We start from the raw sequence: 26,963 nt of genomic DNA, 5'->3' as shown, positions 1-26,963 counted from the left end.
TACCAGCCGAGGTGATCACTACAATCTTTGAATAAGGTTTTACTGGAAGTAGCAACATGTCAACTTGGAAGAGTTTCAAAATCCTACCTTCTATATTGCCAGGCCACCATTCTGGAACAAGTTACCTCTTGAATTAAGAGAGATTCAGGATACGGGTGATTTTAAAAACCTATTTGTTTAGACAGGGGTATGAAGGAGTCTAACATTTGGAAATAAAGGGAAATGGGACTTGATATACTCCCTTTCTGTGGTTTTTGCAACTACGTTCAAAGCGGTTTACATAGTATATACAAGTACTTATTTGTACCTGGAGCAATGGAGGGTTAAGTGACTTGACCAGAGTCACAAGGAGCTGCAGTGAGATACGAACCCAATTCCCCAGGATCAAAGTCCACTGCACTAACCACTAGGCTACTCCTCCACTCATTCCACCAATAAGAGCCAACCTCATCAGTGATGTCACAATGGCTTGATTGCCCGATACTTGGCTCACTTCTGATATTGTGATGTCATAAGGGAAAGGGGAAATGGGACTTGATATACCGCCTTTCTGAGGCAATGGAGGGTTAAGTGACTTGCCCAGAGTCACAAGGAGCTGCAGTGAGATACGAACCCAGTTCCCCAGGATCAAAGTCCGCTGCACTAACCACTAGGCTACTCCTCCACTAGCAACAGTACATCTAGAACCTCAAATAGTAGCAACATTCCATGTGGAATCTCAAATAGGGAAAAGGAAATGGGACTTGATATACTCCCTTTCTGTGGTTTTTGCAACTACATTTGAAGCGGTTTACATAGTATATAGAGGTTCTTATTCGTACCCGCAGCAATGGAGGGTTAAGTGACTTGCCCAAAGTCACAAGGAGCTGCAGTGGGAATCGAACCCAGCTCCCCGGGATCAAAGTCCACTGCACTAACCACTAGGAACATTCCATCTAGTTGCCTTGCTGGGAAAACTGGATGGACTGTGCGACTCTTTATCTGCCGTCATTTACTGTTGCATTACCTGGAGCAAGAGAGCTTCTCTGCTGCCTTCAGAATGATCCAGCTTCCGGCGTGACCTCTCCAGCTCCAGCTGCAGCTCCAGCTTCCATGTCGATCACCAGAGGAGAAAAAACAGAACAAGTTCTTTACAAGGAAAGATAAGGCAAGATACAAAACACAAGGCAGGGCACTGCATCACCACCACCTCCGCCACCACCAAGGGAACACAGCGTTCCTGGAGCACAGCACCCTTAGACTACAGAAAAAGGCTTGCAGCACTGTACTAAGACATACAGGTGCAGAGAAGTATCCGAACATCTCAAATTGTCTGCAGTGAGATCAACCATCACTTGCGTAACACTGACTTCTGCATTCTGAGGTCCTTTTACTAACGTGTGCCGAAAAATGGCCTGTGCTGGTGTAGATGCGTGTATTGGACGCGCACAGGTCCATTTTTCAGCGCACCTGCAAAAAGGCCTTTTTTTTTTGCCGAAAATGGACATGCGGCAAAATGAAAATTGGCACGCGTCCATTTTGGGCCACCCACTGACTTAGCGGTAAGGTCTCACGCATTAACTGGGCGTTAATCGTCAGCGCACGTACCATGCTGATTACTGTCCCGTTAGTGCGCATAAAGGATGCACATAAAAAATTAAATTACCGCCCGGCTACTGCGTAGTTCAAAATTGACGTGCATAGGGCCCCTCTGTTTCTTGTTTTATCTCAAGTAGAGGAGTGTAGTAGCCGTGTTAGTCCACTCTTAAGGTTATCAATAGAAATCAAACAAAATAAAACATGGAAAAGAAAATAAGATGATACCTTTTTTATTGGACATAACTTAATACATTTCTTGATTAGCTTTCGAAGGTTGCCCTTCTTCGTCAGATCGGAAATAAGCAAATGTGCTAGCTGACAGTGTATATAAGTGAAAACATTCAAGCATTACTATGACAGTCTGACAGGGTGGGAGGAGGGGGGTGGGTAGGAAGTATGCATGGGGACATCAAAGCATATCATTGATATTCTAACAGGATGGGTGAGGGGAGGGTGATCAACAGAGACATACAGCTTTATGGTTTATAATGGGCTAGGAACCCCAGGTCCTTGTTAAGTCCTTTCTGTTGGGTGTTAAAATATTCAATCATTCTGACTTCAAAGGTCTTACGTTCTTGTATGGTTTTAAAGTTACCTTTCAGGATTCTCACTGTGAAGTCACTGGTACAGTGTCCTGGTCCTGTAAAATGCTGACCAACAGGGGTGGGAGCCCTACTGGCACCAGTATTGTTCATGTGATGTCTATGTAAATTGAATCTTGTCTTAAGCATCTGGCCTGTTTCTCCAATATAGCATCCTTCCTTACATTTTTTACACTGAATGATATATGTTTTAACTCCTAACAAAGACCTGTTACCCTAAAGGCATCAAACATGGCAATTCTATGAAGTATGTGTTAGCAGTTCAGTGAATTATGCATGGAGTTCATTAGAATGGCAAACATACATGCACAAATGCCACAGTTCTAAGCACTATTCTGTAAATACTAGGGCTGTCCATTTAACATGATTAATTAGCCGCTCTGGGGCTGCTTTAGTGGCAAAAAGCGGGGAATAAATGATCTAAAATAAAATTGTGATTAATCGCATCAAGATTTTTGACTCGCCCTAATAAAGTTTACTCGATTAATCGCATCATGCTGCTCTCTCCTATAAGGAGGAAGAAACATGGCAGAAAGTTGAATGTGAAAGATGTTATAGGGAAAGACGTGAAGAAGAGAGGAGGAGAGAAAAAAAATAGTGAGGAGAGCGGAGCAGGGGCGTAGCCAGACCCAATTTTGGGTGGGCCTGGGCCCAAGATGGGTGGGCAGAAGAACCCTACCCCATCCCATCCCATCCCATAGGTGATTTGGTCTTTCCTCTCGCCTGCATGGTCTCTCAAATATCCCCCCTCTCCTGCACACCTTTTAAATTTCAGATTTTCACTGGCAGTGAGGAGCAACTAATACACCCTACTCATGTAGGCCCCACATCCTTCCCACTGATGCAGCTTCCTGTTTCCGCATAGGCGGGAATACGTCAGAGGGAAGGCTGTGGAGCCAGTGTAAGCAGTATGTATCAGTCACTGCTTCCTGCAAGTGAAGTTCTGCTATTTATAAGGTATGCAGGAGGGACAGTAGTTGGGAGTTTTCAGCTTGGGAATCTCTGCTGGCCACATCATAGGTGTGCTGCTACTGGTGGGCCTGGGCCCACCCAAGCCCACCCTTGGCTACGCCACTGGAGTGGAGGCCCTGAAAATAGAGTTCAGAGCACAGACAGAGGAACAGAACCCGAGACAGGGAATAAGAGGATCAGAAAAATAAAATCACTGGACAACAAAGCTAAGAAAAATGATTTTATTTTCAGTTTTGTAACTGAAATGCGATATGTCAGTTTTGAGAATTGACATCTGCTTTCTATATTTTGCACTATACAGGTGAAAACGTGAGGGGGGACACTTCATGCGATTAATCACGATCAATCAGTGGGCAGCCCTAGTAAATACACACATGGTTTACAGGTGGGCTGAGCGTGCATAGGACACGTACACACATCTCTTATAGATACTACTACTACTCATCATTTCTATAGCGCTACTAGACGTACACAGCACTGTACACCTGAACATGAAGAGGCAGTCCCTGCTTGACAGAGCTTACAATCTGATTAGGACAGACAAACAGGACAAATAAGGGATAAGGACAAAGAGTAGCAAGATTCCATGGAGAATCCTAAAGAGTAGCAAGATTCCGGAATCCCAAAAAGGAGCAAGATTCTATGCAGAATCCTAAAGATTCCCAGAAATAAGCAGTGGGTTTTCCCCAAGTCATTTTAATAATGGTCTATGGACTCTTTTCCTTTAGGAAGCCTTCCAAACCTTTTTTAAACCCCAATAGATGATTAAAAGTGGACTGATGACAAAACCCTTGAACAAAGATGAGGAAAAGTGAGAAATATCTTTGACTTTGAGGTCCATTTGTACATATAAATATGATAAACTTCAGACTGTCTATTACAGTGACATGATAAGTTGCAGTGGGTTGTTCACTGATCAGTACTGTGGCCTAGCCGGGATTTGCACTTTGGTTCTAAAGGACAGGAGTAGAAGACTTACCTGGTTCTGCTCACTTTCAGATCTCAAAAGTCTGCCTTTCTTGGAGGTTTCAGTTTCATCAGCTTTAGAGTCACGTTTTCTCAAAGCCTGAGAGAATAAGAAAAAAAAAAAACTATTATTTTGCAAAACATCACGGAATAGATGTTGAAAATTACAGCCCACATGTTCAGCTCATCTAGTCAGCAGCGAAGGCGCCAGGCACTTCTCTTTATGTAAATGGATTTTTATCATCTTTGTTTCAGGAGGTACGTTGTGAGGGAAAGATGTTGGTACACCGTGTCCTTATGGAATACAGATGTGAGATCAGGAGGAAAGGGAAATGCCAAATGTATGTTCTACAGATAGAATTTGCTTCAAAGGTCACTACCGATTCCCCACTATAAAAGATGGAATCTTATCACCCCCAATCATCAGAGCACTTCAGACCACTCCACTAGATTTCTGTCTTTCCCTTTACACCATATTCAAAATTCACCTTTTGCCTTACATCTCTGGATTTTCTCTTGCTATCCTCCCTAGTTCTATTCCACATTTAAATTTACTCCTTTAATTATGGTAAATCTTTATCACACAATCTCCTCTCAGCTACTGTCTGATTGTAAGCTCTGTTGAGCAGGGACTGTACAGTGCTGCATATGTCTTGTAGCACTATCAAAATTATTGGCAGTAGTGGTAGAAGTAGTGATCCCAAAGTTTGATCTACATTAGAGAATGACACGGGAACGATGACCTACAGTAACCACAGGGATGGGGACGAGGACAGAACTTGTGGGGACAGATACCACGGGGACGGGGCCAAACTTTGTCCCTGTGATCATTTTCTACTTTGAAGCCCGATAATGAACTGGACTGCTATTGATGTTTGAGTGATGCAGACAACGATATTTTGATTTTTTTTTGGAAACACAAGCAAACATGCTGGCCACAACTGGCAAAATTTGCATGAGGGATCCAGAACATTCCTGCTACCAACACTTCTTATAAGAAGACTGTGGAAGACAGGAGAACTAGACTGAATCCTGAGATTATTGATGACTTCTTAATCATCCACAGATAAAAAAAATCATAACAGTGCATCATAGGGCATATTTCTCCTCTCTAGGGCATACAGAACGGGTTGTATTTTGTATCCATGGACAATTTAACAGGGTGGATTAGGATTCCTTGGGGTAGTAGAAGTCAGCTGTTGTGGGGGTTGGAAGGGTAGAGGGTGATGGGGGGGGCTTATTATAGTTGTTCGTTGTTATTATTGTTTTCTGTTTGTAATTTATACACAACAGTTAACACAGCATATTGTTCCTTTTTATACTATAATAAAAAGATTTAAATATAAAATCATAATTGTTCGAGGCTTCTACAGATGAAGACAGAGCCCATGGGGACGTTGGTGAGGCCCCACATGGAGTATTGTGTTCAGTTTTGGAGGCCGTATCTTGCGAAGGATGTTAATAAAATGGAAGCGGTGCAAAGAAAAGCTACGAGGATGGTATGGGATTTGCGTTCCAAGACGTATGAAGAGAGACTTGCTGACCTGAACATGTATACCCTGGAGGAAAGGAGGAACAGGGGTGATATGATACAGACGTTCAAATATTTGAAAGGTATTAATCCGCAAACGAATCTTTTCCGGAGATGGGAAGGTGGTAGAACGAGAGGACATGAAATGAGATTGAAGAGGGGCAGACTCAGGAAAGATGTCAGGAAGTATTTTTTCACGGAGAGGGTGGTGGACGCTTGGAATGCCCTCCCGCGGGAGGTGGTAGAGATGAAAACGGTAATGGAGTTCAAACATTCATGGGATATGCATAAAGGAATCCTGTGCATAAGGAATGGATCCTCAGAAGCTTAGCTGAAATTGGGTGGCGGAGCAGGTGGGGGGGAAGAGGGGTTGGTGGTTGGGAGGCTAGGATAGGGGAGGGCAGACTTATACGGTCTGTACCAGAGCCGATAATGGGAGGCGGGACTGGTGGTTGGGAGGCGGGAAATACTGCTGGGCAGACTTGTACGGTCTGTGCCCTGAAAAAGGCAGGTACAAATCAAGGTAAGGATACACACATGAGTTTATCTTGTTGGGCACACTGGATGGACCATGCAGGTCTTTTTCTGCCGTCATCTACTATGTTACTATGAGGACAGAACCTGTGGGGATAGGGCGGGGACAGAGACAGCACCCACGGGGACGGAGACAAACTTTATCTTGTTGGGCAGACTGAATGGACCGTGCAGGTCTTTTTCTGCCGTCATCTACTATGTTACTATGTTTGTCCCCGTGGCATACCACACCACTGCTTACAGTATTACATGAAACTGAGAGGCCCACAGAAAACCTAGAAAACGTGTCAGCTCTCTTTTAGGGTGAAATGCAAATGCTCCTCTGAAATAGAAAACTGACTAGGAAGGCTACTAATCCGACTTTTTCCGCAGTGCTGTACACAAGAAACAGTCCCTGCTCGTTACAGCTTACTATCAATTCAAGACAGATACACAGGACAAATACGGGTGGTCTAATGATTAGTGTTTACTTCGTTATATGTTGTTAATTAAGTGGTCAAGTACTAAAAAAAACAGCCTCAAAAAGGTTCGAATAGGGCCAGGGATGGAAGGGGAGGTACTATTTGCTGGGATATTTCACCTTGCAGAATCAGAAAGAAGCAGAGAGATTGTGGATGCCTGCCAAAGTAATCTGCTCAGGACAAATGGTGATGGAACCCACAAAGAAAGGACTGAACCTGATCTAGTGCTTAAAAAGGAGAAAGTGTTTCTAACATCCATGTGGGTGCTCAGCTAGGTAATAGTGATCATCACGTGATTTGGTTTGATGTAAGAGCTGTCTGTACTTCAGGAAGCAGGTGAACGCTTAACTCTTCTACCAGGCCTTTAACAGAAGAAGTAACTAACTTGCTAGTCACACGCACACACCTGGAGTAACACCGGCTGCACTTACCATAGCAGGACATGTTTATCCACTCCTATCCTAAGATAATACTCAAGCACCTTTCTGACCCCATGTACATCTTTCTTTAAATCAGTCCCCTTATTCTGTTACTCCTATTACTGTGTCTTATCTATCTATATGTTTCATCTTTGCTTACATCCTATGGTGTCTATTACATAGTAACATAGTAGATGACGGCAGAAAAAGACCTGCACGGTCCACCCAGTCTGCCCAACAAGATAAACTCACATGTGCCATTTTTTGTGTATACCTTACCTTGATTCGTACCTTTTTCAGGGCACAGACCGTATAAGTCTGCCCAGCACTAGCCCCGTCCCCCAACCACCAGCCCCTCCTCCCACCACCTGCTCTGGCACAGACCGTATAAGTCTGCCCAGCACTATCCCCGCCTCCCAACCACCAGCCCTGTTTTACTGAATACTGCGTTGACACTGTAATATAGTATGCTAGTAAAAGAAGCCCGTTCCTGTGTGAAATGAAACGGGCACTAGCAAGGGCTCCCTCACCCTCACCCCCCAACCCCCCTCACCCCCCCCCCCCAGGAGTTCCCTGCACCCCTGTGTTTGGATTTCCACACCCCCGTTCGTCCGTTCCTCTCTGTCCTCAGAGTTCGAGCCCCATTCCCCTCGGAGTTCCATGGCCCCCACCTCCCTCCCTCCCAGTCCTCTGCGTTCCTGGCCCCCCCTCCCCTTCGAATTCCAGGACCCCCCTCCCCTTCCAGGCCCCGCCCCTCCCCCCTCTCATCCCAAGACCCCTTCCCCCCTCTCTCATTCCAGGACCCCATCCCCCCTCTCTCGTCCCATGACCCCCTCCCCCCTCTCTCGTCTCAGGACCCCTCTCTGTCGTCACCAGACCCCCTCTCCCCTCCTCTCTCATCCCAGAGCCCCCCCTCTCGTCCCGTGCCCTCAGAGTTCCATGCACCCATTGTCGTCCGAGTTCCGTAACCCTGTGGCTCCCTCCCTCTCTCTCTGTGGCCTTCGAGTGCAAGCAGGATGTGTGCTGTTGCCCCTCACCTTCGTAAGTGCTGGCTGTTCTTTAAAACTTTTTACCTCCTGCTTCTCCAGCAACAGTGAAGTCCAGCACGCATGGACAGCGCTTCAGACAGCCTTCGCTTCTGTTTCAGCTGTGCCTCTGGTCCCGCCCTCATTTCCTGTTTGCGGAAGGACAGGACCAGAGGCACAGCTGAAACAGAAGCGAAAGCGAAGGCAGTGTGAAGCGCCGTCCGTGCGTGCTGGACTTCATTGTTTCTGGCGGAGAAGGAGGTAAAAAGTTTTAAAGAACAAAGGCACTTACAAAGGGCAGGGGCAGCCGCACACGTCCTGCTTGCACTTGGAGGCCACAGAGAGAGAGGGAGGGAGGCGCTGGAAATTGGAGGAGAGGGGGGTGTGGAACTCAGACGGGAGTGGGGCCGTTGGACGGGAGTGGGCCTGTGGAACTCGGACTGACGGGAGTGGAAGGAGGGAGGGAGGGAGGTAGGGGGGGTCATGGAACTCGAGGGGAAGATTCTCTACTCACCTCCGGTGGCTAGTGCTGGGTTCCCTTCCCTCTCCCTCCCCTTTGGTCCGCCCTGTGACGTCATCCCCAGGGCGGACCAATGGGAACTGTGTTACGAACCCAGGCATCCAGACGGAGGTGCAAATTATTATATAGGATTATGCCATACTTTGTATTATAATTTGAATATTTTCTTGCTGTAATTGTACATCGCTTATGTTCGACTTATTCTTGCTGTACACCGCCTTGAGTGAATTCCTTCGAAAAGGCAATAAATGAATCCTTAATAATAAACAATAATAAAGCAGAATGCTCAAAGTACTGGATTGGAAACATGCTGACTTTCATCGAATGAGGATGTACCTGAAGAAGGAGCAGACGGGATGGACACAAACAAAAAGTGGGAGACCTGTGGTCCGAGCTGAAAGCAGCTATAAATATCGCAACAGAAAGTAAACGTAAAGCAGTGGCGTTCCTAGGAGGGGGGGCGGTGGGTGAGGTCCGCCCCGGGTGCTGGGGGGGGGGGGGGTGCCACGCGCCTGTCGGCTCCGCTCGTTCCGTGCTCCCTCTGCACCGGAACAGGTTACTTCCTGTTCCGGGGCAGAGGGTGCACGGAACGAGCGAAGCCGACAGGTGCACGGCACCCCTCCCCCCCAGCAAGTAAAAATGCACCTGGGGGGGTGTCCTTTCTCCGGGGGGGGGGGGGCTCATCGGCGATCCGCCCCGGGTGTCAGCCACCCTAGGAACGCCACTGATGTAATGGCAAAAGAAGTGGCGCTGAAGAAATACAGAAGAAAGCAACAAGAAAAACACAGCGAAAATCACTGGGAAGAAACTCAGAGATGCAAAGAGGAAAATGGGGCTAACAAAAACACAGGCAGAATTAAAAATGGCTTAATACGTAAAGGGAGGTGACAAGATTTTTTTCAGATATATTGGGGAAAGGAAGGAGGTTAGAAATGGAACTATAAGACTGAAAGCTGCTGAGAGAGACCCACTACGTGGAGAGTGATGAGGAATAAGCAGACGTGCTACACAAATACTTCCGAGCTCACAGTAGAAAATCCAAGAGAAGGACCGCGATCGGCTGCCATGGAATAGATAATCACACCATTCATGGAAAGCAACAAAAAAGGTATGGGGTTTGTACTACAAGATGTGTGAGAAGAGACTTCATGAGCTGAATTCTTTCCACCTCTTCAGTGTGTGCACTTATATATATGTCTGTCTGTGTGTGTGTGTGTGCGTGCATGTATGTCTGAATCAGTGTTGCTTCTGCGTGTGTGTGTTTGTGCACAACTATGGAATGGACTCCCATATGCAGTGAAAACAATATATGGCCGCCTAAACTTCAGGAAATTATTAAAAACCCACCTCTTCAAAAAAAGCATATCCAACCGATCCAACATAAACCCCCACACCCAGCAACATAACATAATCAATGATTGTACTGGACAATTTACGATCCTCCTTCCCCTCGACCCCTAACCTCTGATTCACTTCTACCTCTTTTGACCACAACACAATCTTGTAGTAAATTTAAAACAAATCGGAGAAAATGTTTCTTCACCCAACGCGTAATTAAACTCTGGAATTCGTTGCCGGAGAACGTGGTGAAGGCGGTTAGCTTGGCAGAGTTTAAAAAGGGGTTAGACGGTTTCGTAAAGGACAAGTCCACTACTAAATGGACTTGGGAAAAATCCACAATTCCAGGAATAACATGTATAGAATGTTTGTACGTTTGGGAAGCTTGCCAGGTGCCCTTGGCCTGGATTGGCCGCCGTCGTGGACAGGATGCTGGGCTCGATGGACCCTTGGTCTTTTCCCAGTGTGGCATTACTTATGTACTTATGTATTTATTATCAACCGAAACGGCAAACGCCATTACGGTACTTTGTAAGCCACATTGAGCCTGCAAACGGGTGGGAAAATGTGGGATATAAATGTAATAAATAAAGAAATAAGATGCATACCCTAGAGGAAAGGAGGAACAGGAGAGATAGATATGATGCAGATATTTCAATATTTGAAAGGTATTAATATACAAACAAATCTTTTCCAGAGACAGGGAAGGCATAGAGCTGGACATGAATTGAGGTTGCAGGGGGTTAGACAAAGGAGTAACATCAGAAGTACTTTTTCACAACAAGGGTGGTGGATGCCTGGAATGCCCTCCTGGGGGAGGTGGTGGAGCCAAAATTGGAATTCAAAAACTGCAAGTGATAAACGCAAAGGCTCTCTCACTGAGCTACTATTGAAAAGGTGTGAGACAAACCCAAATCCCTCCCCTTTCCTTAAACGGCATGCAATTAGCCCTCATTTCCATGCCTGCACTGGTTGGAGCCAATTTTATAATGGAAAATAAGCTCCTGCTTTCCTTTACAGAATACTGGTTTAACTGGGAATATACACGCATGTGTTTAGGTTTGAGGTTGTGTAAAAGTTCACATCTCGATTTGGGGGACGGACGGACAGAAAAGTATCTTATTGAATACTATCAGTTACACGTTTGTGAGTCCTGCCCAGACTACTCCACCCATGTGAATGTCCATCTGCACAGCACATGCTACTCGATGTGCACACTTACAGAAAAGCGTGTACACGCTACCTAAGCGACTTCTTGTAGAACTGTCTCCTAACTTCTTAGCGTATTTGGTAAACAAGCCCCCTAGTAGATGGCATGGATGGGCAGAACACAGAGCCCATATGGTCTTTATCTGCCCACCTCTTTAACATTCTTTTGACTCGTAACCACTTGTTTCCACTCGCCTCCACCTACCCTCCTCTCCTCTTTCCTCTCGCCTCCACCTACCCTCCTCTCCTCTTTCCTCTACACATTAATTGATTTGTTTGCTTTATTTTTGTCTATTAGATTGTAAGCTCTTTGAGCATAGAGAAACTCTGTTTTGGGGTTTAAAAATTTCCTTGTTTCCTGATCTCTCTAGAGAAACCCAACGTAAACGAAAACAGTTCCTTATTATGAGACCGGCGACTCAACAGTTGGGAGGTGTTTTCTTTCTGAGATATCCATGCAAATGTATTGTTAGGATTGACTCTGTTAAGTATGTCTTTCTAGATCCTTCTCAGCTCTCGGCCTTTATCGCGTCTAAAAGAACTTCTAGTAGCTTTAAAGAAAGTTAGCATTCTCTTCATAAGTGCATGATTTCTTATTTTGTATTTTCCTGAATCGCCTCATAAATTAGAATCTTGGATCCTCTTTATTGTTATGACTTGAGTATTATATCAGAAATATTCCAGTTTGGAAATAATGATCATACTTATTTTTGCATTGTTGGGTTTTTTTTTTGTTTGTTTCCATGATGTAACACTATCCTTCAAGTTGTATCTTGAATAAATGTTTGTAAAATTGATAAATAAATAAATAAATAAAAAGATTGTAAGCTCTTTGAGCAGGGACTGTCTTTCTTCTATGTTTGTGCAGCGCTGCGTACACTTTGTAGCGCTATATAAGTGCTAAATAGTAGTAGTAGTATAGTTCTAAGTGTCGGTACCTGTCCTAATCTGCTCCTTTCGAGATGTTTTACTTGCAGTGAAAAAGAAGTAAAGCTTCACACAGCATCTTAAAAATTAAATTTCACGGCAGGCACTTGCATATTAGGATGCGGAAAGACCAGCTGTTGTGACTCATAAATAGTTCTGTGCTGCAGGAACGGCCTTTGAACACGAAGTCACCGTGTCACCCGTACAGTGACGATGGGTGTTGCCAGTGGCCATAACATGTGAACATCTTGCATTAGAATTCTGGATATGCTGGTAAAACACAACTCCCTGGTGAGCTATTGATGCCTAATAATTTAATAATGATCCACTCTGTATGCACAGGAATGTGCTTAGTCTGTCATGAATATAAAGCATTAAAGCCTGATGGGAGCCCCTAATGCCACACGGAGCCACTTTCTATGACTGCACAAACTGGAGGGCATAGCTGAACACCAATGATCGCCGGCAGGAAGCCTGAATATGAAAGAACAGCAATAACCTCCCACCAGCGCTACCAGTCCAGAAGCAAAGAGCAGACACAAAACAAACCGAATTTGGATTTTTTTTTATTTACTTTATCAATAGAAATCAAACAAAATAAAACATGGAAAAGAAAATAAGATGATACCTTTTTTATTGGACATAACTTAATACATTTCTTGATTAGCTTTCGAAGGTTGCCCTTCTTCCTCAGATCGGAAATAAGCAAATGTGCTAGCTGACAGTGTATATAAGTGAAAACATTCAAGCATTACTATGACAGTAAAATAGATACTATTGGAGATTCTACATGGAATGTTGCTACTCTTGGAGATTCTACATGGAATGTTGCTATTCCACTAGCAACATTCCATGTAGAAGGCTGCGCAGGCTTCTGTTTCTGTGAGTCTGACGTCCTGCACGTACGTGCAGGACGTCAGACTCACAGAAGCAGAAGCCTGCGCGGCCACATTGGTGATCTACAAGGGCCGACTTCTACATGGAATGCTGCTAGTGGAATAGCAACATTCCATGTAGAATCTATAGAAATCAAACAAAATAAAACATGGAAAAGAAAATAAGATGATACCTTTTTTATTGGACATAACTTAATACATTTCTTGATTAGCTTTCGAAGGTTGCCCTTCTTCCTCAGATCGGAAATAAGCAAATGTGGTAGCTGACAGTGTATATAAGTGAAAACATTCAAGCATTACTATGACAGTCTGACAGGGTGGGAGGATGGGGGTGGGTGGGAGGTATGCATGGGGACATCAAAGCATATCATTGATATTCTAACAGGATGGGTGTGGATAGGTGAGGGGTGGGGTGATCAACAGAGACATACAGCTTTATGGTTTATAATGGGCTAGGAACCCCAGATCCTTGTTAAGTCCTTTCTGTTGGGTGTTAAAATATTCAATCATTCTGACTTTTATTTACTTGTATGGACCGTTAACAGAACACGGCTGTATTCCATTAGTTGCACCATAAAGAAACAAGGGCAAATCAGACCTGGATATGCACAAAGCCTGCTGCCAGAATCCCAAATGTAATGAAATTGCTTTTCATATTCATAAGGGAAAGGAACGGTTTGCAAGAGATCCCCACAATGTGGTGTAGTGCACGCAAATATCCAAACTACACGATGATGAAAATAAAAGTAAAATCTTTCTGGTGAGCTATGCTTTGATGGCGGAGGAAGTCAGCTAGAGGGGATTTTGATGGCTGAACACTGACGACTAGTGGGCATTCCCTATTATCAACTGCTAAATTCTATTTCCCTTTACTTCACCCTGGAGTAGAAAGATGATACTTCTTCCACCGTCACAAAGTTCAAGATTGTCTTTTCTTCACAGAGCATAACCATACAAAAAGACCATGACAGCTAAGAATGGGAGGGGGATATATAATCTGTATGAAACTGCAGTTACAACCTTAAATATCTTACTGGTAACATAGTAACCTAGTAACATAGTAGATGACGGCAGAAAAAGACCTGCACGGCCCATCCAGTCTGCCCAACAAGAAACTCATATGTGCTACTTTTTGTGTATACCTGACCTTGATTTGTATCTGCCATTTTCAGGGCAGAGATCGTATAAGTCTGCCCAGCACTATCCCCGCCTCCCAACCACCAGCCCCGCCTCCCACCACCGGTTCTGGCACAGACCGTATAAGTCTGCCCAGCACTATCCCCGCCTCCCAACCACCAGCCCCGCCTCCCAACCACCGGCTCTGGCACAGACCTTATAAGTCTGCCTAGCACTATCCCCGCCTCCCACCACCGGCTCTGCCACCTAATCTCAGCTAAGCTTCTGAGGATCCATTCCCTCGGAACAGGTGAAAATAGATGGGCCACTTTGGGAGAACACCCTAGAAAATGTGGATAACATGAGGAGGGATCTATCAAAGCTTGTAGAATAATCTACAATTTGACATCTGGATTTAGGGGGGGGGGGTAGTTATCAAGGTGCATCACGGCCATAATGACCATTTTTTAATCCACAATAACTCCCCAACCAGCTATCCCTCATTAAGCACCTGCTCTTCAATTGGGGAAAAATTTAGCTTCAGGCAGAGGTTTTCTACTTCCTGGGGGGGGGGGGGGGGGGGGAGGCTGACGTACAGCTTAATTTGTGGACAAAAAGGAAATGGAACTATGGACAGGGGAGGGGGCAGCCGGTGGGGGGATGTGGGGTTGGTGGTTGAGAGGCGGGGATAGTGTTGGGCAGACTTATACGGTCTGTGCCAGAACCGGTGGTGGGAGGCGGGAATGGTGGTTGGGAGGTGGGGATAGTGCTGGGCAGACTTATACGGTCTGTGCCAGAGCCGGTGGTGGGAGGCGGGAATGGTGGTTGGGAGGTGGGGATAGTGCTGGGCAGACTTATACAGTCTGTACCAGAGCCGGTGGTGGGAGGCGGGAATGGTGGTTGGGAGGTGGGGATAGTGCTGGGCAGACTTATACGGTCTGTACCAGAGCCGGTGGTGGGAGGCGGGAATGGTGGTTGGGAGGCGGGGATAGTGCTGGGCAGACTTATACGGTCTGTGCCAGAACCGGTGGTGGGAGGCGGGAATGGTGGTTGGGAGGTGGGGATAGTGCTGGGCAGACTTATACAGTCTGTACCAGAGCCGGTGGTGGGAGGCGGGAATGGTGGTTGGGAGGTGGGGATAGTGCTGGGCAGACTTATACAGTCTGTACCAGAGCCGGTGGTGGGAGGCGGGAATGGTGGTTGGGAGGCGGGGATAGTGCTGGGCAGACTTATACGGTCTGTGCCAGAACCGGTGGTGGGAGGCGGGAATGGTGGTTGGGAGGTGGGGATAGTGCTGGGCAGACTTATACGGTCTGTGCCAGAGCCGGTGGTGGGAGGCGGGAATGGTGGTTGGGAGGTGGGGATAGTGCTGGGCAGACTTATACAGTCTGTACCAGAGCCGGTGGTGGGAGGCGGGAATGGTGGTTGGGAGGTGGGGATAGTGCTGGGCAGACTTATACAGTCTGTACCAGAGCCGGTGGTGGGAGGCGGGAATGGTGGTTGGGAGGCGGGGATAGTGCTGGGCAGACTTATACGGTCTGTGCCAGAACCGGTGGTGGGAGGCGGGAATGGTGGTTGGGAGGTGGGGATAGTGCTGGGCAGACTTATACGGTCTGTGCCAGAGCCGGTGGTGGGAGGCGGGAATGGTGGTTGGGAGGTGGGGATAGTGCTGGGCAGACTTATACGGTCTGTGCCAGAACCGGTGGTGGGAGGCGGGAATGGTGGTTGGGAGGTGGGGATAGTGCTGGGCAGACTTATACAGTCTGTACCAGAGCCGGTGGTGGGAGGCGGGAATGGTGGTTGGGAGGTGGGGATAGTGCTGGGCAGACTTATACAGTCTGTACCAGAGCCGGTGGTGGGAGGCGGGAATGGTGGTTGGGAGGCGGGGATAGTGCTGGGCAGACTTATACGGTCTGTGCCAGAACCGGTGGTGGGAGGCGGGAATGGTGGTTGGGAGGTGGGGATAGTGCTGGGCAGACTTATACGGTCTGTGCCAGAGCCGGTGGTGGGAGGCGGGAATGGTGGTTGGGAGGCGGGGATAGTGCTGGGCAGACTTATATGGTCTGTGCCAGAGCCGGAGGTAGGAGGCAGGGATAGTGCTGGGCAGACTTATACGGTCTGTGCCCTGAAAAAGACAGATACAAATCAAGGTAGGGTATACACAAAAAGTAGCACATATGAGTTTATCTTGTTGGGCAGACTGGATGGACCGTGCAGGTCTTATTCTGCCGTCATCTACTACTATGTTACTATGTTAAGGCGTTATCAGCAGAAGAAAAGAGATGTTAATACCCCAGTACATGTCACTGGTGAGGTCTCACTTGGGAGTATTGTGCTCAGTTTTGGAGGCCATTCTTGCTTGGAACTAAAGACTTGAAGCAATTCAGAAGAAGGCAACGAAAATGGTATTGGGTTTAAGTCAAAAGACGTATTAACTACTACTATTACTACTAATAATAATCATTTCTATAGCACTACTAGAGGTACACAGTGCTGTACACATTGAGGCATATTTTCAAAGCACTTTGGGAGGCTAAGTTCCATAGGTTTCTATGGAACTTTGGGAGGCTAAGTGCTTTGAAAATGAGCCTCATTATATGCAGGTACTTTCTCTGTCCCTAGAGGGCTCACAATCTAAGTTTTTGTACCTAGGGTAATGGAGAGTTAAGTGACTTGTCCAAGGTCACAAGGAGTTGCAGTGGGATTCGAACCCAGTTCCCCAGGATCAACGTCTGCTGCACTAACCACTAGGCTACTCCTCCACTAGCAACATTCCATGTAGAATCTCAAAAAGTAGCAACATTCCATGTTCCACTGCACTAACCATTAGGCTACTCCTCCACTGAGAAGAGACATGAAGACCTAAACATGTATATTCTTAGTGAGCATATAGTGTTAGGAAAAATGACCCATGCAACTGGAAAGAAAGTCCCTTCCTGGAAGTGAACCAGTAACAACTGATTTGCATTTACCTGTTCCATTCCATCCAGGATTTCACATCTTCCCTCTTCTACAAGCTGGAAGAGCCCTAACCGCTTTAATGTATCCTCATATGAGAGGAGTTCCAACTCCTTTATCACTATGGTCACCCTTCTCGATTTCTGTTATATCTTTTTTTGAGACCACTGGACCATTTTGCGCTTCTTGTTGACTATCATATAGAATTCAAAATGCATTAAAGTAGGGATTTATTTCACTAATCAACAGAGCGTACTCTACACTTTCAATGTGAAAGAACAATTACTGAAATACTCTAAAGGTAGTTAAGAATTAAAAAAAAAAAAACCTCTTGATTGCCAAAGTCTTCAAATCACTTGACACAATACTTTGTGGAAGCCCCTTCTGCAGCAATAAGAGCCATGAGTCGTTTCAAGTAAGTTCTGACAAAGAAGGGCAACCTTCGAAAGCTAATCAAGAAATGTATTAAGTTATGTCCAATAAAAACGGTATCATCTTATTTTCTTTTCCATGTTTTATTTTTTCCGGAGATGGGAAGGCGGTAGAACGAGAGGGCATGAAATGAGATTGAAGAAAGTATTTTTTCACGGAGAGGGTGGTGGATGCTTGGAATGCCCTCCTGCAGGAGGTGGTGGAGATGAAAACGGTAACGGAATTCAAACATGCGTGGGATAAACATAAAGGAATCCTGTGCAGAAGGAAGGGATCCTCAGGAGCTTAGCCTAGAATGGGTGGCAGAGCTGGTGGTTGGGAGGCGGGGCTAGTGCTGGACAGACTTATACGGTCTGTGCCGGGGCTGGTGTTTGGGCGGCGGGGATAGTGCCGGGCAGATTTATACGGTCTGTGCCAGAGCCGGTGGTGGGAGGCAGGGATAGTGCTGGGCAGACTTATACGGTCTGTGCCAGAGCCGGTGGTGGGAGGCAGGGATAGTGCTGGGCAGACATATACGGTCTGTGCCAGAGCTGGTGGTTGGGAGGCGGGGTTGGTGGTTGGGAGGCGGGGATAGCGCTGGGCAGACTTATACGGTCTGTGCCAGAGCCGGTGGTGGGAGGCAGGGATAGTGCTGGGCAGACTTATACGGTCTGTGCCGGGGCTGGTGGTTGGGCGGCGGGGATACTGCTGGGCAGACTTATACGGTCTGTGCCAGAGCCGGTGGTGGGAGGCAGGGATAGTGCTGGGCAGACTTATACGGTCTGTGCCAGAGCTGGTGGTGGGAGGCGGGACTGGTAGTTGGGAGGCGAGGATAGTGCTGGGCAGACTTATACAGTCTGTGCCAGAGCTGGTGGTGGGAGGCGGGGTTGGGAGGCGGGGATAGGGCTGGCCAGACTTATACGGTCTGTGCACTGAAGAGGACAGTACAAATAAAAAAGTAGCACATATGAATTTATCTTCTTGGGCAGACTGGGTGGACTGTGCAGGTCTTTTTCTGCCGTCATCTACTATGTTACTATTTTGTTTGATTTCTATTGATAACCTTAAGAGTGGACTAACACGGCTACCACACTCCTCTACTTAAGTAAGTTCTGCCAACTCTGCACAACAGGACGAATGCCGTTTTGCCCATTCAACTTGGCAGAATAGTAACATAAGAACCTCAGATAAGCCGTACTATAAGTATGTGTAAGAGAGAGAGAGAAATATAGATACACAGATATCTGCACACTCGTTCACTGGCTAGTTCTGCCTCACCTGGACTACTGCAGTGGGATTTATGCAGGCTGCCAGGAGCATCTACTAAGGAAATTCCAGACTGCCCAGAATACTGCTGCGAGGCTCATCTTGGGCAAATCGCGCATGGTTCCTGCGCAGCCCCTACGTTTCAATCTACACTGGCTACCTGTGAGAGAACGAATCGCATTCAAGATCTGCACTTTGACACATAAAATAACCTACGGATTAGCTCCGGAATACATGATTCCTCTAATAGATCTCCCACCTAGAAATGCCATCACAACAGCACGCACCTTTTTACAACCACATTACCCATCTTGCAGGGGTGTTAAATACAAGCTTCTTTTTGCCTCTGCTTTCCACTGCTCCAGCCCGAAGACTTGGAATGCTTTTCCCCTGAACCTAAAATCGCAAGCTGACCACCATCTTTTCAAGAAGCTGCTGAAAACGTACCTTTTTGAAAAAGTGTATTCCATCAGTAATTCTGCTGTTTAGCCATCCTAATTGCTGCTAGCGTTTTATCCTTATTCTACTGTAAAATTCATGTGCTGTATCTTTTACTACTACTACTATTTAGCATTTCTATAGCGCTACAAGGCGTACGCAGCGCTGCACAAACATAGAAGAAAGACAGTCCCTGCTCAAAGAGCTTACAATCTAATAGACAAAAAATAAATAAAGTAAGCAAATCAAATCAATTAATGTGAACGGGAAGGAAGAGAGAAGGGTAGGTGGAGGCGAGTGGTTACAAGTGGTTACGAGTCAAAAGCAATGTTAAAGAGGTGGGCTTTCAGTCTAGATTTAAAGGTGGCCAAGGATGGGGCAAGACGTAGGGGCTCAGGAAGTTTATTCCAGGCATAGGGTGCAGCGAGACAGAAGGCGCGAAGTCTGGAGTTGGCAGTAGTGGAGAAGGGAACAGATAAGAAGGATTGTAATTCATGGAAGCCACATGGTGCCTGCATTTGTGGGAAAATATGGGGTAGAAATGAACCCCTACGAGAAAAACTACACTGGCTCCCACTCAAAGAACGCATCACATTCAAACTTTGTACCCTAGTCCAAAAAATCATCCATGGTGACGCCCCAGCCTACATGTCAGACCTAATAGAACTACCACCCAGAAACGCAAAAAAATCTTCTCGCACATTCCTCAATTTTCATCCTCCCAAGTGCAAAGGTCTGAAATACAAACTAATGCGCGCATCTACCTTTTCCTTTATGAGCGCACAGCTCTGGAACGCGTTGAAACGTAACCTGAAAACGGTCTATGAATTGACCAATTTCCGCAAACTATTGAAAACCTATCTCTTCAACAAGATATATCACAAAGATCAACACTTGTAACTGTACAAACTTTAATTTATCCAGAAATGTTCTATAATGCCTTTTGCTTTAATACTATCATGTATTTCACCAAATTCAATGCGAAGAAATGCAAAGTGATGCACTTAGGGAGTAGAAATCCAAGGGAGACGTATGTGTTAGGCGGGGAGAGTCTGATAGGCACGGACGGGGAGAGGGATCTTGGGGTGATAGTATCTGAGGACCTGAAGGCGACGAAACAGTGCGACAAGGCGGTGGCCGTAGCTAAAAGATTGCTAGGCTGTATAGAGAGAGGAGTGACCAGCAGAAGAAAGGAGGTTTTAATGCCCCTATATAAGACGTTGGTGAGGCCCCACCTGGAGTATTGTGTTCAGTTTTGGAGGCCGTATCTTGCGAAGGATGTTGAAAAAATGGAAGCGGTGCAAAGAAAAGCTACGAGGATGGTATGGGATTTACGTTCCAAGACATATGAAGAGAGGCTTGCTGACCTGAACATGTACACCCTGGAGGAAAGGAGGAACAGGGGTGATATGATACAGACGTTCAAATATTTGAAAGGTATTAATCCGCAAACGAATCTTTTCCGGAGATGGGAAGGCGGTAGAACGAGAGGGCATGAAATGAGATTGAAGGGGGGCAGACTCAGGAAAGATGTCAGGAAGTATTTTTTCACGGAGAGGGTGGTGGATGCTTGGAATGCCCTCCCGCGGGAGGTGGTGGAGATGAAAACGGTAACGGAGTTCAAACATGCGTGGGATATGCATAGAGGAATCCTGTGCAGAAGGAATGGATCCTCAGAAGCTTAGCTGAAATTGGGTGGCGGAGCAGGTGGGGGGAAGAGGGGGTGGTGGTTGGGAGGCGAGGATAGGGGAGGGCAGACTTATACGGTCTGTACCAGAGCCGGTGATGGAAGGCGGGACTGGTGGTTGGGAGGCGGGAAATACTGCTGGGCAGACTTATATGGTCTGTGCCCTGAAAAGGACAGGTACAAATTCAAGGTAAGGTATACACATATGAGTTTGTCTTGGGCAGACTGGATGGACCATGCAGGTCTTTTTCTGCCGTCATCTACTATGTTACCACCATGTAACCCAAAACCCTCTGTAAAACCAAATGTATATTCTCTTCTATTTCTAGTATCCATGTTGAACTGTAAGCCACATTGAGCCTGCAAAGAGGTGGGATAATGTGGGATACAAATGCAATAAATAATAATAATATACAGATAGATAGACAGCAGCCAATTTTAGAAAAGGCAATTTCTGTATTTAAACAACGCCTTTAAAAATGAGCTCCATTCCTCGGATTTTATATAGTGCGCCTAGAGATCCGCACCGAAATCCAAGCGGATTTTTTTTTTTTTTTTTTTGTTACATTTGTACCCCGCGCTTTCCCACTCATGGCAGGCTCTATGCGGCAGAAAAACTACACTGAGTAACTATAACTACGTGAGTAACTTAATTAGTTTAAACTAATTAGCATCATTAACAGCAATTAAGCAATTTTATTTATTTATTTATTTATTTATTTGTTGCGTTTGTATCCCACATTTTCCCACCTATTTGCAGGCTCAATGTGGCTTACATAGTACCGGAATGGCAATTGCTGTTTCCGGTGTGAACAAATACATTGTACTGTAGTGGAAGGAAAAAGTTTATATGGCAAAAGCCGTAGAATAGTCCTGATGGGAAGAGTATTGTTGTGAACATACGTGCTTTGGTTTTCATGTGTAGCCAAGATCGGTCTTTTAGGTTGGTTCGGGATGGTATGCCTTTTTGAACAGGGTGGTTTTTAGCACGTTCCGGAAGTTTAGGTGGTTGTATTCACTGCCTTTGGTAGCGCTTTCCACAGTTGTGTGCTTAAGTAGGAAAAACTGGATGCATAAGTATATTTGTATTTAAGACCTTTGCAGCTTGGGTAGTGTAGGTATAGGTATGATCGTGTTGATTTGGAGGCGTTTTCGGTTGGTAGGTCGATTAAGTCTATCAAGTATCCTGGTCCTTCGCCATAGAGAATTTTATGAACCATGGTGCAGATTTTAAAGGCAATGAATGCATTCTTTGATTGGGAGCCAGTGTAGTTTTTTCTCGGAGGGGTTTTGCACTTTCGAATCACGTTTTTCCAAATATGAGACTGGCTGCTGTGTTTTGAGTGGTTTGAAGCTTCTTTAAGGTTCGTTCTTTAGAACCTGCGTAGATTCCATTGCAGTAGTCTAGTTGATTTATTACCATTGATTGTATCAGCAATAATGAGCACTAATTGTTAATAATTAGAAATTTATTTATTTATTTATGCACATTTATACCCCACTTTTTTCCACATGCATGCAGACTCAACGTGGCATACAATGTACTGATAAGGCTATAGCCAGACCAGTTGTTATACAATTACAATTTCATGAAACAGGATAGAAAGAACAGAGTAAGAAGAAATAGGGAAAGGGTAAGAGAGTCTCAAAAGGTCTATGGACGTTTTGGACTGTAGGTAATATGTGGACTTTCTGAAGTTGGCTTTCAGAGATAGGCTGGTCTTAGGTAGATTCCAGATGCTGAGATGGTTCAGAGTGACTTGAACAACTATCGGCAAGGCAATCCATGATGGGTAGCAGGTGTAATACTCATCCAGACCAGGAGAAATAAGCATTTCACGATTAGAACCGTTTAAGGCAGGAAGAGATGTGAAGCGGCCGGACTGGCCATGTCGAAATAGCATGTTGCAATTGGTGTTGAAATCTGCTTCTTAACTGACCACGCCAGCTCCCTAAACGATTGATGCAGCGACCAGAAGACGTGGTTCAAAAGGCCCAACGGCGCTGCTGTGATGATCAACGGTTGGTGAACGGGCAGGAGCGAACAAGCGGCAGGCAGTGTACCAGGAGGTGCAGACAAAGTGCAGAAGAAGCAAGAAGCGGCCCGGAGTGTTGTAGAGAGAACCGGAGCTGAACGGCCACAACTGGAGGTTGTCAATACTGGGAGAGATTGCGGCCGGCCGCACAGCTGAACGGCTCTCAATGCAGGGACAGTAGTTGCCTGGATCAAAGGCAGATGCTCACAGCACGAGCGGGTCAGGCTGCAGTTGGTCCGCGGAAACGTCAGCAACGAGCCGATCCGACTAGGCAGACAACAGCCCAAGAGGTTCCCCACGGCACCCCGGACCAAGACAGGCACTGGTCCAGCGATGAGGAGCCAAACCACGGCCAATGCTGGCGGATTACCCGAGGGCCCCCGGAGCCAACGACTCCCCGTCCCGCTACGCGGGCACTGACGATGCGATTGGGCTTTCAGCCGGCCAACCAATACGTCGGTGATGAGCAATGACGGCCGGTGCTCCTCTTTGATATTTTGGGCCGAAACAGATGATAAGGAGAAAATCAGATCTCCGCAGCAACGAAGGAAGCCGGTGCAAACAAAATCGGGCCAATATCCAGCCAAACAACGGTTTAGCTCCGAGATGGCATCTGGAGCTAACAGTTCTTAAGCCCGTTAATCAGCGGCCATTTTAGATCATCAACTATGCACACAACTTGCTAACTGTATTCTGTAACACAGTGCGCTTAAGTTCTAACGCGTGCAGGCAAAAAGGGGTGTGGTTATGGGCTGGGAAATGGGAATTTCGTGGCTGTTCTGAAATTTACATGCGTAGTTATAGAATACGGCACAGTGCGCCTTAATCTACGCGCAGGGGTTTACACCACGTTTTCATTGGTGTAAATCGAGGTGCATAGTTTTAGGCATTGAGATATCAACTACGTGTATTCTATATACTGCGCCTAAATCTAGGCACCACTTCTAGAACGTGTTTAGTTGGCACTGATTCCCATGCCAATTTTTTAGGCGCTAAATATAGAATCTCCCCCGATATGTCAACATCACACATGGAGACAACGAAGGCATTTCGACATGCCACAACCTCCACTGTGGCTGCCAAAAGGATACCTGCTCAATAACACTAGCAAGAAACTAATTCAGAATAATACGCATTACTTTCACTTCCAAGGCTTTTTATTTATTTTTTTTTCCAAGTGCATATGCTATCTTTCCAAACATGACCTTTAAAGAGTGCTCCTAACCATTTGCAGAATAAAATGTCAATTTAAATTACTGCTCTCCAGTTCTCACTGCAGTTTATAGCAGAGAAAAAGAAGAGACATAGGTCACCCCTTGCATTAACGTGAGAAAACATGGAAATTAAATATTTTTTACAATTGGCAGCGATCCCATCGTACTGCAAGATATGATATTCAGAATCACAGTCCAAGCTTTTATTTGAATGGGAAAGGAAAGGTTCCAACGCTAAAGCCTCTGGTCCTCAAGTACAGAACAGAGATCAGAGAGCAGGGCAGCAATCTCCCAACTGTGACACTTCATTGTGCTTTCAGGGTATTGTGCATTTTAGACAACCAAAACAGCCAGATGAAAGGGATTTCATTTCCTATATACACATGTGGAAGCTAATTTGACAAAGTTTTTTTCCACTAGCTAAAATACCATTAGCAGTTACAAATAAAATTTACATAATTAATTGCAATTGGCAGATAATGAAACAAATATACCCAGAGCTCCAAAAGATAATAGAAGCCCTGTTAATGCTATAATATATATATATATACATACACACACATACATATATATATATATATGCATATATATATACACATACACATATAGTGACAAAATGCTGTTTTTTTCAAAATTAAGATCAAGTAATGCCACTAGATATTATAGTTTTGGCTTTTTTATATTTGAAGATGTATATATTTATTCATTTCTATGCCGATTTGAATGTTTTTGAAGGTTTATGATATTATCAGTGTAATGTTTGAAATTTATTGTATATTTTAAAATGTTTAAAAAAAAAAAAAAAATTATTTTTGACTTGAAATTTAGTTATAGCCAGTATTATATAATATGACCTTTTTATAAAATATATTATTAATAATTAAAATAAGCGTTTTAAACATATAATATTAATATATGAAAACAAGTTTTGTCCAAAAGTAAGGAATATTGTAGAGGAATATATTCGAGTTATTCCCCAAGTTTTCCACGTCATCACTGTGGTGAGTTACCATTTTTGTTTTGATTAATTATCCATTTATTTTCAAATTACTATATAATAATATATGAGAATGTTAAAATATTAAATGCAATGTTAAAATATTAAATGCTTTAGGTGTTTATATAGGCTTATATATGTATGCTTGATGAGTCTAAATATTAATCTTTGGTTTTATTCATTATATGTTAAAAATATTTTAAAAATATATTATTTCTATGTTTTGTATTCTATGTAGACCCCTGACGCAGGTGCTAGTCACCGAAACACGGCCCGTGTCGGGTCTTTTTGTCAAGGCTCATTCATTAAAGAACTGTGTTCCATTTTTAAAGGCCTGTGGTGCTGTTTTTCTTTTGTTTAGACTTTAGTTTGTACTTCGTTCCCTCTCTTTTGTTATATGCATGTGTATATAAGAACATAAAAGTAGCCATAGAGGGGCATAATTGAACGAAAACGTCTATCTCCATGGGCGTTTATCTCCGAGAACGGGTCCGTGAAGGGGCGGACTGAACCGTATTTTCGAAAAAAATAGACGTCCATGTTTTGTTCGACAATTTGTGAGCTAGGCGTTTTTGTTTTTCAGCGATAATGGAAAATGAAAGCGCCCGGCTCAAAACGAAGAAATCCAAGGCATTTGTTCGTGGGAGGGGCCAGAATTCGTAGTGCACTGGTCCCCCTCACATGCCAGGACATCAACCGGGCACCCTAGGGGGCACTTTTTCAAAAACAAAAAAAAAAGGTAAAAGAGCTCCCAGGTGCATAGCACCCTTCCCTTGTGTGTTGAGCCCCCCAAATCCCCCTCAAAACCCACTGCCCACAAGTCTACACCATTACTATAGCCCTAAGGGGTGAATGGGGGCACCTACATGTGGGTACAATGGGTTTGGAGGGTTGGACGACTAATATGCATTAAGCAGCACAATTGTAACAGGTAGGGGAGGGATGGGCCTGGGTCCACCTGCCTGAAGTCCACTGCACCCCCTAATAACTGCTCCAGGGACCTGCATACTGCTGCCAGGGAGGTGGGTATGACATTTGAGGGTGAAAATAAAAAGTTGTGAAACATCATGTTTTGTGGTGGGAGGGGGTTAGTGACCACTGGGGGAGTCAGGGGAGGTCATCCCCGATTCCCTCTGGTGGTAATCTGGTCATTTAGGGCACTTTTTGGGGCCTTATTCGTGAAAAAACAGGGTCCAGGAAAAGTGCCCTAAATTCTAGCTACAAACGCATACTTTTTTTCCATTATCAGCGAAAGGCGTCCATCTCTCCTCGGCCGATAACCACGCCCCAGTTCCACCTTCGCCACGCCTCCGACACGCCCCCGTCAACTTTGTACGCTTCCGCGATGGAGTGCAGTTGAAAACGTCCAAAATCGGCTTTCCATTATACCGATTTATTCGTTTTTGTGAGATAAACGTCTATCTCCCGATTTGGGTCGAAATCTAGGCGTTTTTCTCTTTCAATTATAAGGTGGATAATGGCTCAGACCAGTGGTGCATCTAGCACAGTATCCTATTTCCAACAGTGGCCAATCCAGGTCACAAATACCTGGAAGAAACCCAAACAGTAGCAACATTTCCATGCTACCAATCCTAGGGAAAACAGTGGCTTCCCCCAAGCCTGTCTCAATTACACACTATGGACTTTTCCTCCAGGAAACTGTTCAAACCTTTTTTAAACACAGATAGGCTAACCACTGTTACTGCATCCTCCAGAGTTCCACAGCTTAACTATTCGTTGAGTGAAAAACTTTTCCTCCTATTTGTTTTAAAAGTATTTCTGTGAACCTTCATTGAGTAAAAAAAAAAATTGATTCACTTCTACTTGTCCTACACCACTCAGGATTTTGAAGACCTCAATCA

General features: G+C 45.2%; 1 protein-coding gene across 1 annotated transcript in view; it reads right to left on the bottom strand.

The window, feature by feature from the left end:
* CEP128 (centrosomal protein 128) overlaps positions 1–26,963 on the bottom strand; it is a 524,271-nt gene that overhangs the window by 413,263 nt on the left and 84,045 nt on the right. The window contains exons 9-10 of the mRNA XM_030215382.1: positions 4,132–4,218; positions 1,007–1,087 (exon numbers count right to left, since the gene is read on the bottom strand). Of these exons, the coding sequence (XP_030071242.1) occupies positions 1,007–1,087; positions 4,132–4,218 (168 nt within the window). The remainder of the gene's footprint in view (positions 1–1,006; positions 1,088–4,131; positions 4,219–26,963) is intronic.

The sequence above is a fragment of the Microcaecilia unicolor genome, chromosome 9 (genome assembly GCF_901765095.1).
Source record: "Microcaecilia unicolor chromosome 9, aMicUni1.1, whole genome shotgun sequence".
Taxonomy (NCBI): Eukaryota; Metazoa; Chordata; class Amphibia; order Gymnophiona; family Siphonopidae; genus Microcaecilia; species Microcaecilia unicolor.
This window is presented reverse-complemented; position numbering and strand designations above follow the sequence as displayed.